A 16399-nucleotide genomic window follows, 5' to 3' on the forward strand; every position below is an offset into this window, starting at 1 on the left:
AGCATTTTAAATTAACTTAAATATGGCAAAACACTACTTTTATAATTGACTTTATGTATAATTCGCTGTCTTATTTCATAAGTGTACTTAGGAAAGCGTAGGCTGAACACTCTTGACTATCTTCACCACAATCAAATTATTTCTTGGTTAAAATGATAATATGTCTGTGCAGGTTTCACATTCAGTGAGCTCGTACAAACTTGACCTTGACCTTAAGAATTAAAAGTTATATACACAAACAAACTAACAAAGATGACTGGATGAAATAATGGTTGCTGCCACTATTTGTTTCAAGCTAAGTGGGATGGTAAGAGAGTATGTCCTCTCCTTGTGCCTCAGGTCCTCAGTACGGTACGCTGGAGAAAGCGTGGCATGCCTTTATGCAGGCAGCCGATCGGCTCAGCGAGCTGCATATGGAGCTGCGGGAGCGGCTGGCAGGCGAGGACAGCGAGAAGATGCGTAGCTGGCAGAAGGACGCCTATCACAAGCAGATGATCGGAGGCTTCAGGGAGACCAAGGATGCGGATGACGGCTTCCGCAAAGCACAGAAACCCTGGGTCCGCAAACTGAAAGAGGTGAGGGCTGCCTGACTGGTTTCTGATTCATTCTGTAGCATGTCAGTGAAGCTGCATTTATCATTGCAGGGGGTTCATTTGTCAAAATACTGTGATGAGTGTTTGTGAATGAATCATGTTTCTAATATTAGACTGTTACATCAAATGTGTCGATGAGGAAACAAGACTGCATTTTAAGAAGGATAACGAGGTGTGGTGTATGTAACAGGAGCTATACTGAGTACAACAGCAAATCAAGATGGAGCATTGTGTGTGTGTGTGTGTGTGTCTGTGCGTGTCTGTGTGTGTCTGTCAAGGTGGATTCCAGTAAGAAGAGCTACCATCAGGCCAGGAAGGAGGAGTGGACGGCAGTTACCAGGGAAACGCACGCCAAGGCCGACCCGGCCAAGTCACAGGAGGAAGTCCGCAAATACACGACACGGGTGGAGCGCTGCAACCAGGAGGCTGAGAAAGTACTAAGCTTACACACACATACACAAACACACACACACACACACACCTACACACATATGGTCCCATGCGTAGCTCCACTTGTACCAGTCTGGGTGTGTCCATGAGTCCAGAAAAACATACCTGTGTATGTTTTTGACTTTTGAAACATGACCGGGCTTGTCTTGTCTTCTCTGCTTTGTACAAACCCAACGGCACAGAAGTAGCTACAGGTCGTGAAGAGGGAAATGATGAACCAAAAACAGGGAAATCCTGAGACAAACTCAAGATCAGACAGAGCACAGAGTTCTGTCAGGCAACCAGAGACTCTTTAAATTAGACAGTTCTTGACAAGTAAATGAACCCTAGCTTTCAATATCAAGCAATCTTTTTGACACTTAAGAGGATTTTTGAGGAGTGAAACCATTTGACTCACTTGCATGAGGGATGGCTTTAGAATTGGGCTGGCTTGAAATAAATTATTTCTCTTTTGAATACTTTGAATGCTATTTTAAGGACAAAGCAGAAGTTTTTAGCACAAATGGACATAGAAGCACATATGCAAAAAAGCATACAGCATACTACGTAATACAGTGGGTTCAATCAAGAAATCCTGGTGAATATTGAAATTAATTTCTGCAGTTCAGCACTATTCAGCACCTCTCAGCTGCAGGTCATTACATACAGTTGATGCAGTCACAACCTCTCAGCAGCAGCTGGAACAGAATGACGTTTGAATGAAGCCTCTCACAGTGTGTACACTGCCTCCAACAGAGCAGCCATCAATCTTAAGTTTTAATGACACGGAGATACATTTGCCTCTCTTCATCGCTCTGAGTTTAGTTTGACAAATGGTTGTACAGTGGCTCAGCATGTGCTCTGTGTGTGTGGCAGGCGAAGGAGCGCTACACGAAGGCCCTGGAGGAGCTGAACCGCTGTAACCCTCGCTACATGGAGGACATGGAGCAGGTGTTCGACCTCACCCAAGAGGCCGAGCGTAAGAGGCTGCGCTTCTTTAAGGAAGTCCTGCTGGACATCCACAAACACCTCGACCTGTCCGTCAAAGAAGGGTAGGACACACACACACATACATACAAACATATACATGGACACACACATCTTAAGAGAAAGATGGTGATTAGGTGATTCATGGTCGATGACTCAGAATGAAGGCATGCAGAACTATCAAGGATTGGATGTGTGTGAACATGTGTGTATGTACACAGGAGTTAATAGAAAACTCATGTTGTCGTTCATTAACTATTGACCTCTTATTCTATTTAAACAAACCACTGTTACCACAGTAACCATGATTGGTAAAGTTCAAGAAAAATCTTTATCCAAATATTGGACTGAAAGTCATCTTTAATTAACTCTGAATCCTGCAGTCATGAGATTTGATGGGAGTGTATTTTTTTCTGTTGTTTCTTGAAGGTCTATTTTACAGTAAAATGGTTAAGTCTCCAGAATAGAAGTTTATAGTTTGAGTTGTAAAAATGAAATGAACTAATGAAAGACCACCTGCCCTCCTACAGTGACCTCAGATCAGACAATTCTCACATGCCCATTTGTGTATTAAAACAGTTTTTGGTCACTGTAATCCTTCTTCCTGTCCATACTGGCTGTAAAGAGACTTTACATATGTCCCTTTTTAATCTGTTGTAATGTATGGTGGAAAAATCAAGTCAAGTAGATAGCTTTCAAAATTATCTTCTTTTATGTACCAAGTTTGAAATTACTCTCTGTGGCCTGTGAGAACAGGAGGAATCATGACAGCCACACAGATAGAAACAGATTTGGTAAAATGAAAATTTTTACCCAATAAAATGAAGTGGTGTCAACTTGTGACCCTTTCTCAAAGGTTGCATAAGTTTTTACGTCTTTGCAGTTACCAAAGTGAGATTTTCTTCTATAAATTTGTAAGATTGTGTCATTTTTTATAACTGTTAAGTCCCTGAAGGTTATAATGGCAGTTTAATAAACAGATTTTGTAGTATTACGTGTCAGAATTATGCAAGAAACGTTACGTAAATATTTGATGGGTTTTACATCACAGTTTGCACATGTACTATAAGGAAAAGGTGGAATATTGAGTTTGAAAGTTGGAGCTCTACAGTCTCTCATGTCATCAAGTGGATGGAGTATATGGTTTAAGAAAAGCCTATTTGCTCTGTTGAATAGAGTCAAAAGGATTTAAGAGGAGGTACAGTGTTCGAGCAGGCTTTTTTTTTTAGCATTTACCTGTAGCTCCCAGGAAGGTTGGATGTTGATGAATAGAGGCAGTTTTTTCCTTAGTATCATCTCTGAGTGTAAACAAACCAGCACAGAGCTGATAGTGCCGACTAGAAAATGTGCACATACAATAGCCTTATCTGGAATTCCATCTTTTAAATGGAAGCTTCAGGAATTTTAAGGCCCAGCCCCCAAAATACACATCCGGATCAGTAACTTGCCGCAGTAAATATAACACACGTATGTAGACACTGTAGTTCTACTCCTGCATGTCCACAGCCAGCAGGAAATTGCATTTTGTTTTCTTGATTAAAGGTGCAACTACAAACTTTAAAGCTGCACTATCAATAATTTTATGTTCACAAAGAATTAAATAACTACAGCATGTGTGTGAAATTGGTCAGTTGTAGTGAAATACCCACAATTATCACCTTGTTCTGCAGATCCCCTCTGATTTATGGAGCTTTGTAGGGTCATACAGGTCAGTGTCTTAGTTTTACAGGTTTGAGTTCCTGCCCAACAACAAACAGCAGACAAAGTCAGCAACTAGTAAACATAATGGAGCATTTAATGGCTAAAGAGAATATTGTACTCATGAGTTGGTGGAGACCCGAACAGAGCTAAAGGGAGAGAGTAAAGAGAGAGAATATTGGGCCTTACCCTCACCAGGTGACACAAACGGGACTTCAAGACATAATGTCAATGTTGAGTTTACAGCTTGTTCTGCTCCCCTGAAGTGACCAAAAATATAATGCTGCTTAAACTGTATAACACAGCAGTTGTGTTGATGAGATAAGCCGAGGCTGACCTGTTATTTGTTCTCTTCCAGTAACTCTGCCATTTATTTTTAGATACACCACCATCTGTTTTAATTTAAAGCAGCAAGAAATTGTTTGTGCCTCTCATCACCTTTGAAGTTGGTATGTTGAACTTGTTGACAAAGAGTTGCTTGTTTACACATCCAGAAGTAATTGAGCAACATTATCAGTTGTTTGGAGTCATTTTGTGTTCACCTGGTGAATGTAAGACCAATATTTACTCTCTTTAAGCTCTGGATTTGGTTTCTACCAACTCCAGAGGGAAATATCTGCCCCTCTCTAACAGTGTCTGCTGTTGGTTAGTGTACAGTGTTTTTTTGTTTTTATCTTTTTCTGTGACAACAGCTGCCTGCTATGGCCGAAAACATTACCATGAGGGCAGTGAAAGTAAAGAAATAGTCAAGATGATGACGTTAAAGTTGGTATAAAGCTCCGTAAAGCTGAGGGGAGCTGCAGATTCAGCTGATAATTCCCTGATAGTGAAGATGTGTTGTGATGACTGACGGTCGCTCTGTCCAATAGGTTCAAAGTGCTGTACCGGGACCTGGGTCAGACCATCCAAGCGGCCAACGACACTGATGATCTCAGATGGTGGAGGAACACCCACGGACCCGGCATGAGCATGAACTGGCCACAGTTTGAGGTGTGGATGGACACACACATACATATATACATACAAACACACACACTTTTCACTCTGTTTCAATTCGTACTCTGAATTATTTATGTAGCCTGATTCATTCATATAAAGAAAACAAGAGTACTGTGCAGGATACAGTAGTTGTTCAGTGTGTGTATGTGTGTGTGTTTCAGAGAGACAGACTGAATATTAAACAGGCTTCCAGTGAAAGCCTTGTTGTGTGACTGAGAGCTCTGAGTGGGGTCAGGAATGTCTGAACACACACACACACACACACACACACACACACACACACACACACACACACACACACACACACACAGGTTTATTTAGTCGTTGGTGGAAATCTACAGATTTCACCTCAACTGTGCAGACCAGAGGACAAACAAACAAATATTTACAGATATGAAAAAACAGACAACCGATTCTAAGAAGCAGGAATACAAGTGATTGTTTGTGATTGTTGTCTTTACAGAGTTTAAAGGAAAATTTCTACACTTTGAAACATGTTTATGTGTAAGATAAGAGCACTCTCATGTCCCTACAGTAAATATGAAGCTATAGTTATCGAAAAATAAAGACTGGAAACAGGGAAACGGCGAGCCTGGCAGTTAACTAAATCAGCCTACCAACAACTCTAAAACTCGGTAATTAACACATTATATCACGTTAATTTTATCTGTACAAAAACCAAACGGTAAAAACAGCCTTTTGCCTACATCTGGACAGAGCCAGGCCAGCTGATTCACCCTGTTTTCAATCTTCATGTGAAGTTGAGCTAACTGTCTCATGGCTTTAGCTTCATATTTATCAGAATAGTATTGATCTTCTCATGTCGTTCACAAGAATAAGAATACGTGAATTTCTGAAAATGTCACACAGCTCCTTTAAAGATGTATGTGCTGTCAGGGTTAGGATGCACACCGCATAGATTTGCATTATTCTCCTCAGATTATCTATATTTGGTTTGCCTCTTAACTTTCCTGCTATATAGGAGCTCTCAACCGTGAACAGTTTACAGTCCCATGTCACACAGTATGTTGAAAAGCTCGTCAGACTGGCTTCCTCAGATCAAGTTAGAAATTTAAACACATTTGTGTTTGCATGGTTAGTTTTACTTAAAACCAGTTGTGGAAACTTTTCCTTTAAGAAGCTGTAGGTACGAAAGTTAAAAATAGAAGAATGAGACATCAATTTTGATGAGTTTCAGTACTTTCATCAAGAGGTTTTGTAAATCCAGCCTGAGGATATAACTGATTATGATCAGTTACTCGCAGGTATTTCCACACCCGCTTCATTCTCAGCGATTCACCATGAAGAAATCATTGTATCGTCTTATTTTCTGTCTGAAAAAAGATCTGCAGACCCAATTGTCAAGTTATAATAGAGATACAATCACCTGGATTCCTGCCTCCCACCCTCCACTTTTATTTTTGGCTGCTACACAGTGTGTGTGTGTGTGCGTCTGGCGTACGTGCGTGTGTGCACTGTTCCAGACCTGGATCCTCGAATTTCAAATCGTACAAAGGAGCTGACATGTAATACATAAAAATGCGGGAACTGGATCACAGAAGGTCTGTTTAAAGATTTCAAATGTTTGCAAGTCGATTTGTCCTTTCTCTGAATTTAATACATGAAAATCAGGTGACTAAAGGTGTGTTCACACAGCAGTTCACACAGCAGCTCATTCAAACGGAGGAGTGTTTGCTCCTTTGGTAAAGATTATTTTGGCCATGCTCAAACAAAGCCTGTCAAGAAGTTGTGCGTCAGAGCTGTGATATTGTTCGCTGAAGGTTCAACAACTGCAAGATCCAAAACACGAGGGTTTATAGGCACAAAGAGGCAGATGTTGACATGTGAAAACTAGTGCTTCCTCATGTTTGTGAAAGCTTAACTTAACTCTTACAAATACCTGAACAGAGAACTGCATCTCTTTTAATATCAGACAAAATATTAGAAACATCTCTATGTTTAAGGCAAAACAATTGAACAGCAGCATCTTCCAGAGCTAAACTGTTTTTAAACTGGATTTATTGAAAGACTTTTGTATCAGACTGCATAGTAGTAGACCCAGTAAACTGGCAACTAGTGTATTTTGTTGCCAAAACATCTTACCTGATCCACTGAGAGGTTCCCTGAATTCTAAACTGCAAGTGGTTGCTGCCATAACTGAGATTTTTTGCTTCTTTTTTATAAAAATATCAAATAATGGGGCTCAGTCAGTAGAGCATGCGACCCATGTACAGAGTGTGTGTCCTCAGCACAGCGGCCCAGGGTTCAACTACAGCCTGTGGCCCTTTGCTGCATGTCAACAATTATAACTTTTCTTGTGAAGACACATTTTAACTGTGTTTTACTACATTGTCATGCATTATATGTTTATACTGTTCTTGACTGATACTTAAAAAACACTTGCAGTATATCTGCTTAGACCTATAGTGTTATAAACTATTTATCAAAGGTTTACATATTACTTATGAATGCTTAAAAGGGGTATTTAAAGTAAGGTGTTACAAAATTGGGTCTCAGTGTAACAATAAAGAAAGGCAGCTGAGGCCCTTACAGTAAGAAAATTGTACTTATGTGTAGGGGTTCATTATACCGTAAACAGCTTAAAGGATAATTCAGCTGTTTCTATCATGGAGTCAGGTGACAGTCAGGTGAGCTTTTAGTTTCAGACTCGTGTGTAAAGATCAGGAAGAAGTATGTTAAGAGTTTGACAGCTTACTGAAAATTGAAAACAAAACGACCACATGAGATTTTCTTCACATTAAAGGAGATTTGTCAATTGGAAATGACTTCATATTATTTTCAGTGTTTGTAAACAGTGAGAATCCTTCCTGTAGTGATGAAGTTAAATCTATTAAGCTTCCCCAGTTTTTCCTGGATTGAAAAATAAGGAGTGAGATAGATGTTGGCAGAAAGAAAAGAATCTCTTCTGTTCTCTGAGGAATCTCCTGGCGTTCCCACAGCGCTGCTGACACGCAAACAGAGGGCCATTGTCCCAACACAGACACACATTTGTATTTCTGTACTTGTGGGGACTTTCTGTTGGTTATATTCATTCATAACACCAACACCTCTGCTACATGCTTAGACCTTTAAAACTTTTTCAAGAGGGAGGAGCATTAAAATTTCCTCTAATCTTCAACTTTAAAGGTACAAACTGTGAGTTTGTGGTATTAATTCTATAACTCTGAGGACATTTGGTTTACACACACTCACCTACTGAAGTGCTGTTGGTTTAGAGGCCGCTTTGTGCTCCACTGAGACAGTAAATAGCAGTAACTATATCCCCAGCCACCTCCTTCTGTCAGCACCCTGTTATTATGGCCAAAGTGTGTCTGTGTTTGTTTTTGTCTGGGTGTGATCCGATAGACTCATTGATTATCTACGCCAGAGAGAGTGTTCATTAACTGGCCACTAAGACACGAAAAGCACATTTAATGTATTGTCTAAGCAACACACTTGTTTTTATGAAATATGTGAAAACAGGGTGTGTTTTGGTTGGTTAAATGTCAAGGCTCATTCAGTCCCACCAGACATTGTTGGAGTTTCAAGGTTTTTATGAGATATTTGTATTAAACAAGTTTTAATTTTCATTTATTATCATTTTCCGATCATAACCACACATTCTATTATTTTCTAGATTAGAAAATGCGTCAGTTTTCGATAAAATTACAAATCAATCTTTAATTTGTGTTTATGTGACCATAACAGGCAATGTACAATGTACGTAAACTAGCTGTAAACTAGCTAGCGAGTGTGTTTGTGTGGCAGCTCGGCCTCGGACTGAATTCAGAACTCAGCTTAAACTCCTTCTGTTGGTTATTTTCCTCCAGTCTGTCTTCTCTTCCCACTTGACACTTCATGAATCTAGCGTTACTTCATAAACATAGCGAGACAAGTGCAAAACTTCTGCTCAACTCAAGCTTGCCAGTTTACACCCTTGTTGAATTTGTCTTTCCAAACACACCTCCATAAACAGGACATTCAGAGTACAGTACAGTACATGAGGCTGTAGCAACAAAACTACAGTATTAGGAGCTTATGAGTTTTTATCTTTGAGAAGAAAAAAATGTATTTATGTAGTCCTGCTTTAATTTGTAAGTAAATTCTCTGTGTGTTTGCATGTGTGTGCAGGAGTGGTCTCCAGAGGCGAGTCGCTCCATCAGCAGGAAGGATCGAGGTGGAAACTCCGAGGACAACGTGGTCACCCTCACCAACATCGTCTCCTCAGGTGGAGAGGACGTTCCGCCGAGTCCCATCACCCTGAACACCGGCAGGTAGGAGGACACGTCTCTACGTCTGCTGCAGACAAATCATCATCGTTATGGCAATGTTTCATTATAGGTCGTTTTCTGTGTGTGTGCTGTGAGTCACAGGCAGACAGACAGACAGGTAGTTTAGCTTGTTACCTTGGAGTCACCCTGGGGAGTTAACATCCTGTACATAACACAGTGTAATTAGAAGCTAGAAAACTGTGTGTGTGTGTGAGAGAGAGAGGGAGAGAGAGACTTTGTTACCAGATTTAGCCACTGTTCATCCCCCGAAGCAGTATGTTTCCTCAAAAGCAACAAATATTAGGCTACAAGTCACCAGCTGTTCCATCTAATCCCATCATGTCATCATGTCTGCTGCTGATGCTTCACAAACACACCACCATCCCTCCCTCAGCAGAAAACAGGCACTGGAGCAAAACATTGAAACATCATAAAAAAACGTCCAGATATTATTGGTTGCAAGTCAAAAAACGGTTGAAAAAGTAACACTGCGAAACAAGTTCAGAAAACTGCTCAGTCGTCTTTTGAGACAGAAGGTTTATATTGCAGATGAGACAGAAAGTTTTCTTTTTAAACTCCACTACAAAATATGAATAATGTCTTTGTGTCAGGTGTACAACAGTAAAAGGAGAGTGCTTTGTTTGTGTTGTCAAGTTCTGCTGTTTTGTAAATCTTCATAAATGTTAAATGTGAAATAAAAAGCCTATTTTTATGATGCAAATATACAGTTTGGCAGGAAATCAAATGATTTCTCTAAATTTAACAGTGGGTAAACATCTGAATTGGAAAAATACGAGCTACATTTTAGGTGATTCCGGCGAGGCACTGTGATGGCAGACTGTGCTAGTTCTTAAAAGTGCTAATAATATAACACTGTTGCTAGCACTCAAGAGGGCGCGCAGAGAATATATATGTCCCTTGAGTTGAACAGAAATGTTGTGCCCTTTGCAGCTAGTTTGGATATGTTCTGACTCTCAGAGAAAATGGCTCAATATGTAATAAAAGCTGCGTAGTCCTTTTGGTTTGTCATTTTTTTAATGACTGAAATGATATCACCTCACTCTCTGAGGGTATCAAATATTGTTCAAGAGCCAGTACAATTTGTAGCAAAACACTTTACAGACATCCTTAGCAAATGCATTTTGATATATTTTTTCTGTACTGTTACTGTTTTTATCTTGAGTTTCAGTTTACTCAAGTTTAATTTGCACATCTATCAAAGGCAAAGTGTTGCATTGTCAGATTTCGCAATTTTTTTGTTCAATTGAGGGAATTTTTGACGGGACTATATAGTCCATAAATCCAACAGTTAAAATTCAGAAACTCAGATAAGATAGGAAATGATTTCAGACAGCTACAGTGACTTTCTGTGCTCATCTGTTATTCTCTGTATGAGCTTGTCTCTCTCTTTGTGTTGTTCATTAAACTGTGTGGCGTCTGACTCCTCTCACACACTGTGCTCTCTGCTGGACGTCCGTGATGACGACAGCTGCGGTTGCCAGAAGTTACATGTTGTAGCGACAGAGCCTCTCTGAGTTTATTTACAACACCTCATTTTGGGGCAAATTAAGTTTAAAGGGGTCCATGTGATGAACAGCAACTTGTGGAGATTAAAAGAATAAAAACCTTGATTGCAGCTGAATATGGCTGAGAGAATATGAGACTGTAGCTGCAACTTTTTAATTAACTTAATTTGACTTTCTGATACTCTTAAAAAAAAATGTTAATAGGATTTTTCACTATTGGATAATTATTTTATTTTTATTTAACTCACGATGCTGCGTTTAGTTGTCAGACGATTTTACTGAAACATAAGTATTTGGTGGGTTGGACACTTCAGACTCTGTATTTTTGTGTCTGTTTGACTTTCTGTCCCTTTGTTACCCATCCCCTCTCTCAGGGTCAAAGATTATTCATCAGACTGGTCAGATGACGAAAGTCCTAAGAAGGTGCTGGCAGTGAACGGCGTGGGGGAGGCGGAGGACGAGGAGGATCAGGTAGAGGCGGTGCGAGTCCGAGCGCTCTATGATTACACGGGCCAGGAGGCCGATGAGCTCAGCTTTAAAGCAGGTATTAACACCTACTAATGCTTATGGAGGAGAGGCATCACAGGAAAGAGTGTTGATTTTTGGTTTGATTGATAAATTGTAGTTTTACTATTGCTGTCGTTTCATAGTATGAAACGACAGTATGCAAAACTGAGTTGAATCTGATACGATCCTTTTTAACATAATTTCAATCAATTTCCAAATGTATCTGAAACTTCAGCTTTGATGAATAAAAGAACATTTATACGTCTAAGTAGAAAACGTGTATAGATCAGAGCCTGAATATTTTTGTTGAAAAGCAAAATATGTTTTGGGTTTTTTTGTTCACCTGTGATGCCCTGTTTTAACACACTTACACACACGCACTCATGTCAAGCACATTGTTTCAAACATGTGGACTGATGATGCAGTAAGACTGTAATGTCGTGGGGACACACCCGTAAAACACACTATTACAGCTTACCTCAGTCTGCATGTTAGTCACTTGCTGAACGTTCATGAATGTTGCATGAATGAGTCCGTCTGAGTCACAGAAACATTGCCACCTCTTTAAAATTAATAAATAAATATAAGTAAAACTTGGAGAAACTCTTCAGCTTCAACTTATTTTTGTTTAAATGGCAGTTTGAAATGAAAGCGGCTTCCTCAGTGTTTTGATCAGTGTTCCCCAAACACTAAAGATATGATATTTTTAGATAACGATATTTTCCCTTCTCTAAAATTCCACCTGTGTTGTTCTGTTAAGATATAAAACTGTCTTCTGTGACTTGAATTGGCTCATTTTTGCAAAAGTTTCAATGTAAAATTGCTGATAACATGAGAAGTGTGTTTTTGCTGCGGCCTGACATCATCACTGGCTGCTGATGAGGTCTATTTGGAAATAAAAGCATTTTGAGTCCAGCACAGAAGATGTAGTCAGAGGACTGATGCTTTTATTTTGCTGAAAATGAAAAAAAAAAACTGTCTCACCAAAGAATTGAGGTATTCGTGATGGAAATGAAACCCTTTGTGAGTGGTTTTATCTTCCTGATTCAATGGATGTTCTCACCTCTGTCTGAATATCAAGAATGCTAATTGTGTGTTTTATCCTAATTTGACGGATTATCAAAATAATCTGATTTAAATCATTGCTCATCTGTCAGGTAAGTCAAGGAACAACAATGTAACACAGTTGGTTTGAAATGCTTAAAAGTGATAAACAGAAATAACCTACACTTCAGGGGAAAAACAGAAAAATCAGTGTAATTTGTTGTTTGATCTGTGTGTTTGCCTAAATGTCTTTTTAAGCTCTGAATATGACACAGTCACAGTAGGCCAATGTGTTGTGTTGACTACTGTTGAAGAGGAATACATTTCATTCATGTACGAGTGCGTTTTTCCACTGGAAAACCACCGCAATCCAGACTGCACCTTATTTGACAAAGCTTTGCTTTGTTCACCAGCTAATCTTTAACTGTTTCTGACTGGTGTTTGGTGCTGGGCGGGTTGTGTACTGTGGCTTTATCAGAACATCTTCAGAGAGAACAGCTGCAATGGTTTGATGTTTTTATATTACTTCTTCAGGTTGTCCTTCCATCCCTCTGATGTAGAAGGCCGAGTTGTGATCATATATTATGTCACAGGCTGTTTCCACGTCATTTGATTATTGAAAGAAATCTCTAAGAATAGGGAAGACACCTGTAGCATATCACACTTTATATCTATTATCTTATACAGAGGCCTGTTCAGTAAAATGAATAAACGGAAGTCATGCCCAGAGTCCTCTCAAGGTATCATGGGACAAGGAATAACGTATTGTTTTTAGTGCATTTATTGTCCCACCAGTGATGCAAATTTCTTTTTTGGTTTTATTGGGTTGATGAGAGTGCTAAGATCACCACTGAAAGCTGGCACATTTACAGAAATGTTTATTAACATGGGTTGACCTTATAATAAAGAAAAGAGAGAAAAAAACCCACATAAAACATAATGAAACATAAAACCAAACAATGAGCTAAAGGAGGCTAAGGAGCTCCATGGAGCTGCAGAGCTGGTGATAATTCTCTCAGGTCTGGACACTCTGGAGGGTGAGGTTGCCCTGTTTGGCGGTGTTTAACCAGGCTGAATCCGTGGAGCTTTAGTCCATCCCCTGAGGGCAGTCGTGTCTCGTTGGGGTTTAGAGTGAGTTAATGGGACCTGATGGGACCTGATGGGACCACAGAGGAAGGGACCTCAGTTTGGAAAAGCTTAGCCAAGCTCAGCTCTGCTTAGCCTGAACCAGGACCAGATGACTGATAAACTGGGACAGGTGGCCTCTCCTCCTCCAGTTTTGATCATCTGCATCACGAATGTGTGTATGTGCATGCGATGCCTTTAATCTAACAGTGAGCTGACTTTCCTTCCAGGCGAGGAGCTGTTGAAGATGGGAGAGGAGGACGAGCAGGGCTGGTGTAAAGGACAGCTGAGCAGCGGCCAGGTCGGCCTCTACCCCGCCAACTACGTCCAGGTGGTTGCTTCCTGATGGCCCGCCCTCTCTGATCACCCAGCCAATGGTACATTCACACTCAAGATGCCAGGACCAATCAAAAGCTATTAGTGCTGACATGTAGACATGCCCAGTGTGAAACCAGACAGTTTTTGGTTACTGACTGTAAAACTCATCACTGAGTTCGTCTTTTCTTCTGCGTTTTTGAAAACCAGCCAGTGGAAGAGTCCACTTTTTGTTAAATGCTGTTTATTCAGCTTGAGGTCAACGACATTGTTGTTTGAAAGAAGTCTCTGGAGGCCTGCCAACATGAACAGACTGTAGAGGAACATGGACATAAGATCTGGGACGTCACACATCGTTTTCTATCTCTGGATTTTGTTTATCTGCTTACTATCATAATTTTCCGTCATTAGGGTCGGACAATCAACATTTAATCAACGAAGAAAAAGCCTGGTCAGCTGAGCTGGGGCAAGAAGCAATGAGCAACCACCACGGCTGATTTTGAATGGCTGATACATTTGTCAATCAATCAAACACATGCTTCCTCTTGAAGAAATAGTTTGACATTTTGGGAAATACTTGGAATTTATTTTTCAAATCTTTCCAGCAGCCGGTTAGATTAGCTTAGCTTAAAGTTTGGAAGTTTTACAGACTTTCTTTTGTCCTCAATGCTTATATACAGCAGTAATTCATATTGTATTCTACCTACATGTAAAGTAGGTGCATTATAGAGTTGGGATGAGGGAGGACTTATTTCAGGTCAACGAGTTCTGAAAGGTAAAGTCCAATTCATACTTCCCTTAGGCAGCGTTTCATGAATATATATATACACTCACATTTGAAGCATTTCTTCGGCTTGGATCATCATGAAACTCATCAGTCCAAAAGATTTTTCTAACTGCATTAGAAAATATCTGGTTCTTTCATTAAAAAGTCAAAGTTACAAGCTTATACATTTAAAACAAAAACTTGAAGTTAAATGCATGACATCCAAAGAAACATTCAATCACAAGCTTTTAAACTTGTGCAACGCTAACGGCGAATGGAAGCCAACCACTACAGTGCTGAGAGGGCTAGGAAGGTGGATTTTGTTACCTTTGGACAGAATAAGGCTAGCTGTTTCCCCCCCCCTTTTCAGTCTTTATGCTAAGCTAAGATAACTAACTGCTGGCTGTAGTCTTGTAGCAATTTTGAATAAGCGCATTTCCAAATTCTCATCATTAAATTAATCATCACATTAAGTGAAATAAGCGTGAAGTAAAGATAAATTTGACTTTTTAATAGAAAAGTTGAGGCTCCTCCAGTAGAAGTCGATTCAGTCTTGGATCCAGTATCTCATTCGAGGAATTGCAGCTGGAGGCTCCTCTTCATCGCCCTCTCCGCTCAGCTGTGGTGGTTGCTGAAAAAACCCAATGAAAGACTGTCAGTGCCTTAATCAATGAGGCCAGAAATGTGACAGCGCCGCCCTGCTGTCTGACCGAGGACTTGCAGCTGCCAGCTGGGTGACAATCTGTTGATGACCTCCAGTCTAATCCCAGTGGAAACCAGTAGATCTCCTGTCACCTGGACTTCAAAATGTTTTAACTTTGACCGTGCAGGCAGCACTTGATTGGCTGTAAACCTTTGATGCCCCTCCCCCTCTTCATTTAGCTTTACATCATTAAGCTTCGTTATTTTGTAGATTTTTAGGTGTGACACTGAATTCACTTTCTTTCCTTATTTGTTTTTTTTAATATGATAGCTGTATGTTTATATTAATATTTTGATTATGGACGGTTAAACTGTTGCTACCTGTTCCTTTTGACATTTTTTTTAAGAATAGCAATTTTACAGTCAACATATTTACTTTCTAATTTATTTTCCTCTTTAATTCAGCGATCATTCTTCATTTTAGACTGGCAGAGGCAGGGAGAGTAAGGTTGACTGATAGATGTAACCTTTGGAAGGTGGTTTGTTTTGCTGTGCTGGGATCATGAAGCACACGCACCTCAAACATCTAAAATAAGTGATAATGTTTCGTCCGCTTTTTTTTTTGTTTTTATGTTTAAGCTTGTGGTTTGTGTGTGAGGGAGCTCCTCTGTCCTGCTGATCTGAGCATCGCTACAGCTAACCCATGTAGACGTCCAAATAATAAGAGAGATAATAGAGAAATTAACGCTACTGTGCTCCTCCTTTTGATTCTTTCCTTTCCTTTCCAAAACTGTAACATAAAGTGGGAGGCAACAATAAAGCGCTTTATACAACAGACTTTATTTTGTCCTCATGTTGCTTTCATACAGCAGAAATTAATATTGTATCCTATACAAGGAAGTCGCTGGATGAATATAATGATGTGATTTAATGTTTCACTTTCACTGTGTTAAAGGAGCAATTTGTAACGTATGGACAGAATTTAGTTAGTTAGTTTTTAGTTTGTTAGTTTGTTAAATTTGTGGAAATTTTCAGTGGATTCCTGTTCAGACATATTTTGACTCATTTTATTTTCACGTCTTGGAGAAAATTAAAGGGAAAGTCAGCTCAAATTGCATTAGATGATGCACAATTTTGTCATGTTTCAGCTGTAATAAAAATTAAACCTTAAGTGGTTTGTGGACATTTTAATATAATCCTGTTCAGGATGATTCTGACTATAACCAAGACAAATTTTGACAAATTTTACTGTACAGCTCTGGAGAAAATTAAAGGGAAAGTCAGGTCAAATTACATCACGGTATTTAAAATGTTCTCATGTTTCACCTGTAATAAAAATGAATCCTTAAAGGGGCACTATGCAGTTTTGGAGAAAAAAATCAAACTCCGAATTAAAATATTTGCAATATTAATAAATTAAATTTGTATTTTTTCCATAAGTGAATAAACAAGCTGTTCTCAGAGGAAAATAAGGTCCCAGAACACTGTTTGATGTCA

General features: G+C 39.6%; 1 protein-coding gene across 4 annotated transcripts in view; it reads left to right on the forward strand.

Annotated features, from left to right (window-relative positions):
* The window catches only part of pacsin3 (protein kinase C and casein kinase substrate in neurons 3), a 34471-nt gene extending 18732 nt beyond the window's left edge, over positions 1-15739 (forward strand). For all 4 annotated transcript variants that reach the window (XM_073464129.1, XM_073464127.1, XM_073464130.1 and 1 more), the window contains 7 exons: positions 340-575; positions 872-1027; positions 1899-2074; positions 4577-4697; positions 8838-8980; positions 10878-11047; positions 13410-15739. In XM_073464129.1, coding sequence (XP_073320230.1) covers positions 340-575; positions 872-1027; positions 1899-2074; positions 4577-4697; positions 8838-8980; positions 10878-11047; positions 13410-13525 — 1118 coding nt within the window. In that variant the 3' untranslated portion in view covers positions 13526-15739. The remainder of the gene's footprint in view (positions 1-339; positions 576-871; positions 1028-1898; positions 2075-4576; positions 4698-8837; positions 8981-10877; positions 11048-13409) is intronic.
* Positions 15740-16399: the final 660 nt, after the last annotated feature.

Source organism: Pagrus major, chromosome 4 (genome assembly GCF_040436345.1).
Source record: "Pagrus major chromosome 4, Pma_NU_1.0".
NCBI lineage: Eukaryota > Metazoa > Chordata > Actinopteri > Spariformes > Sparidae > Pagrus > Pagrus major.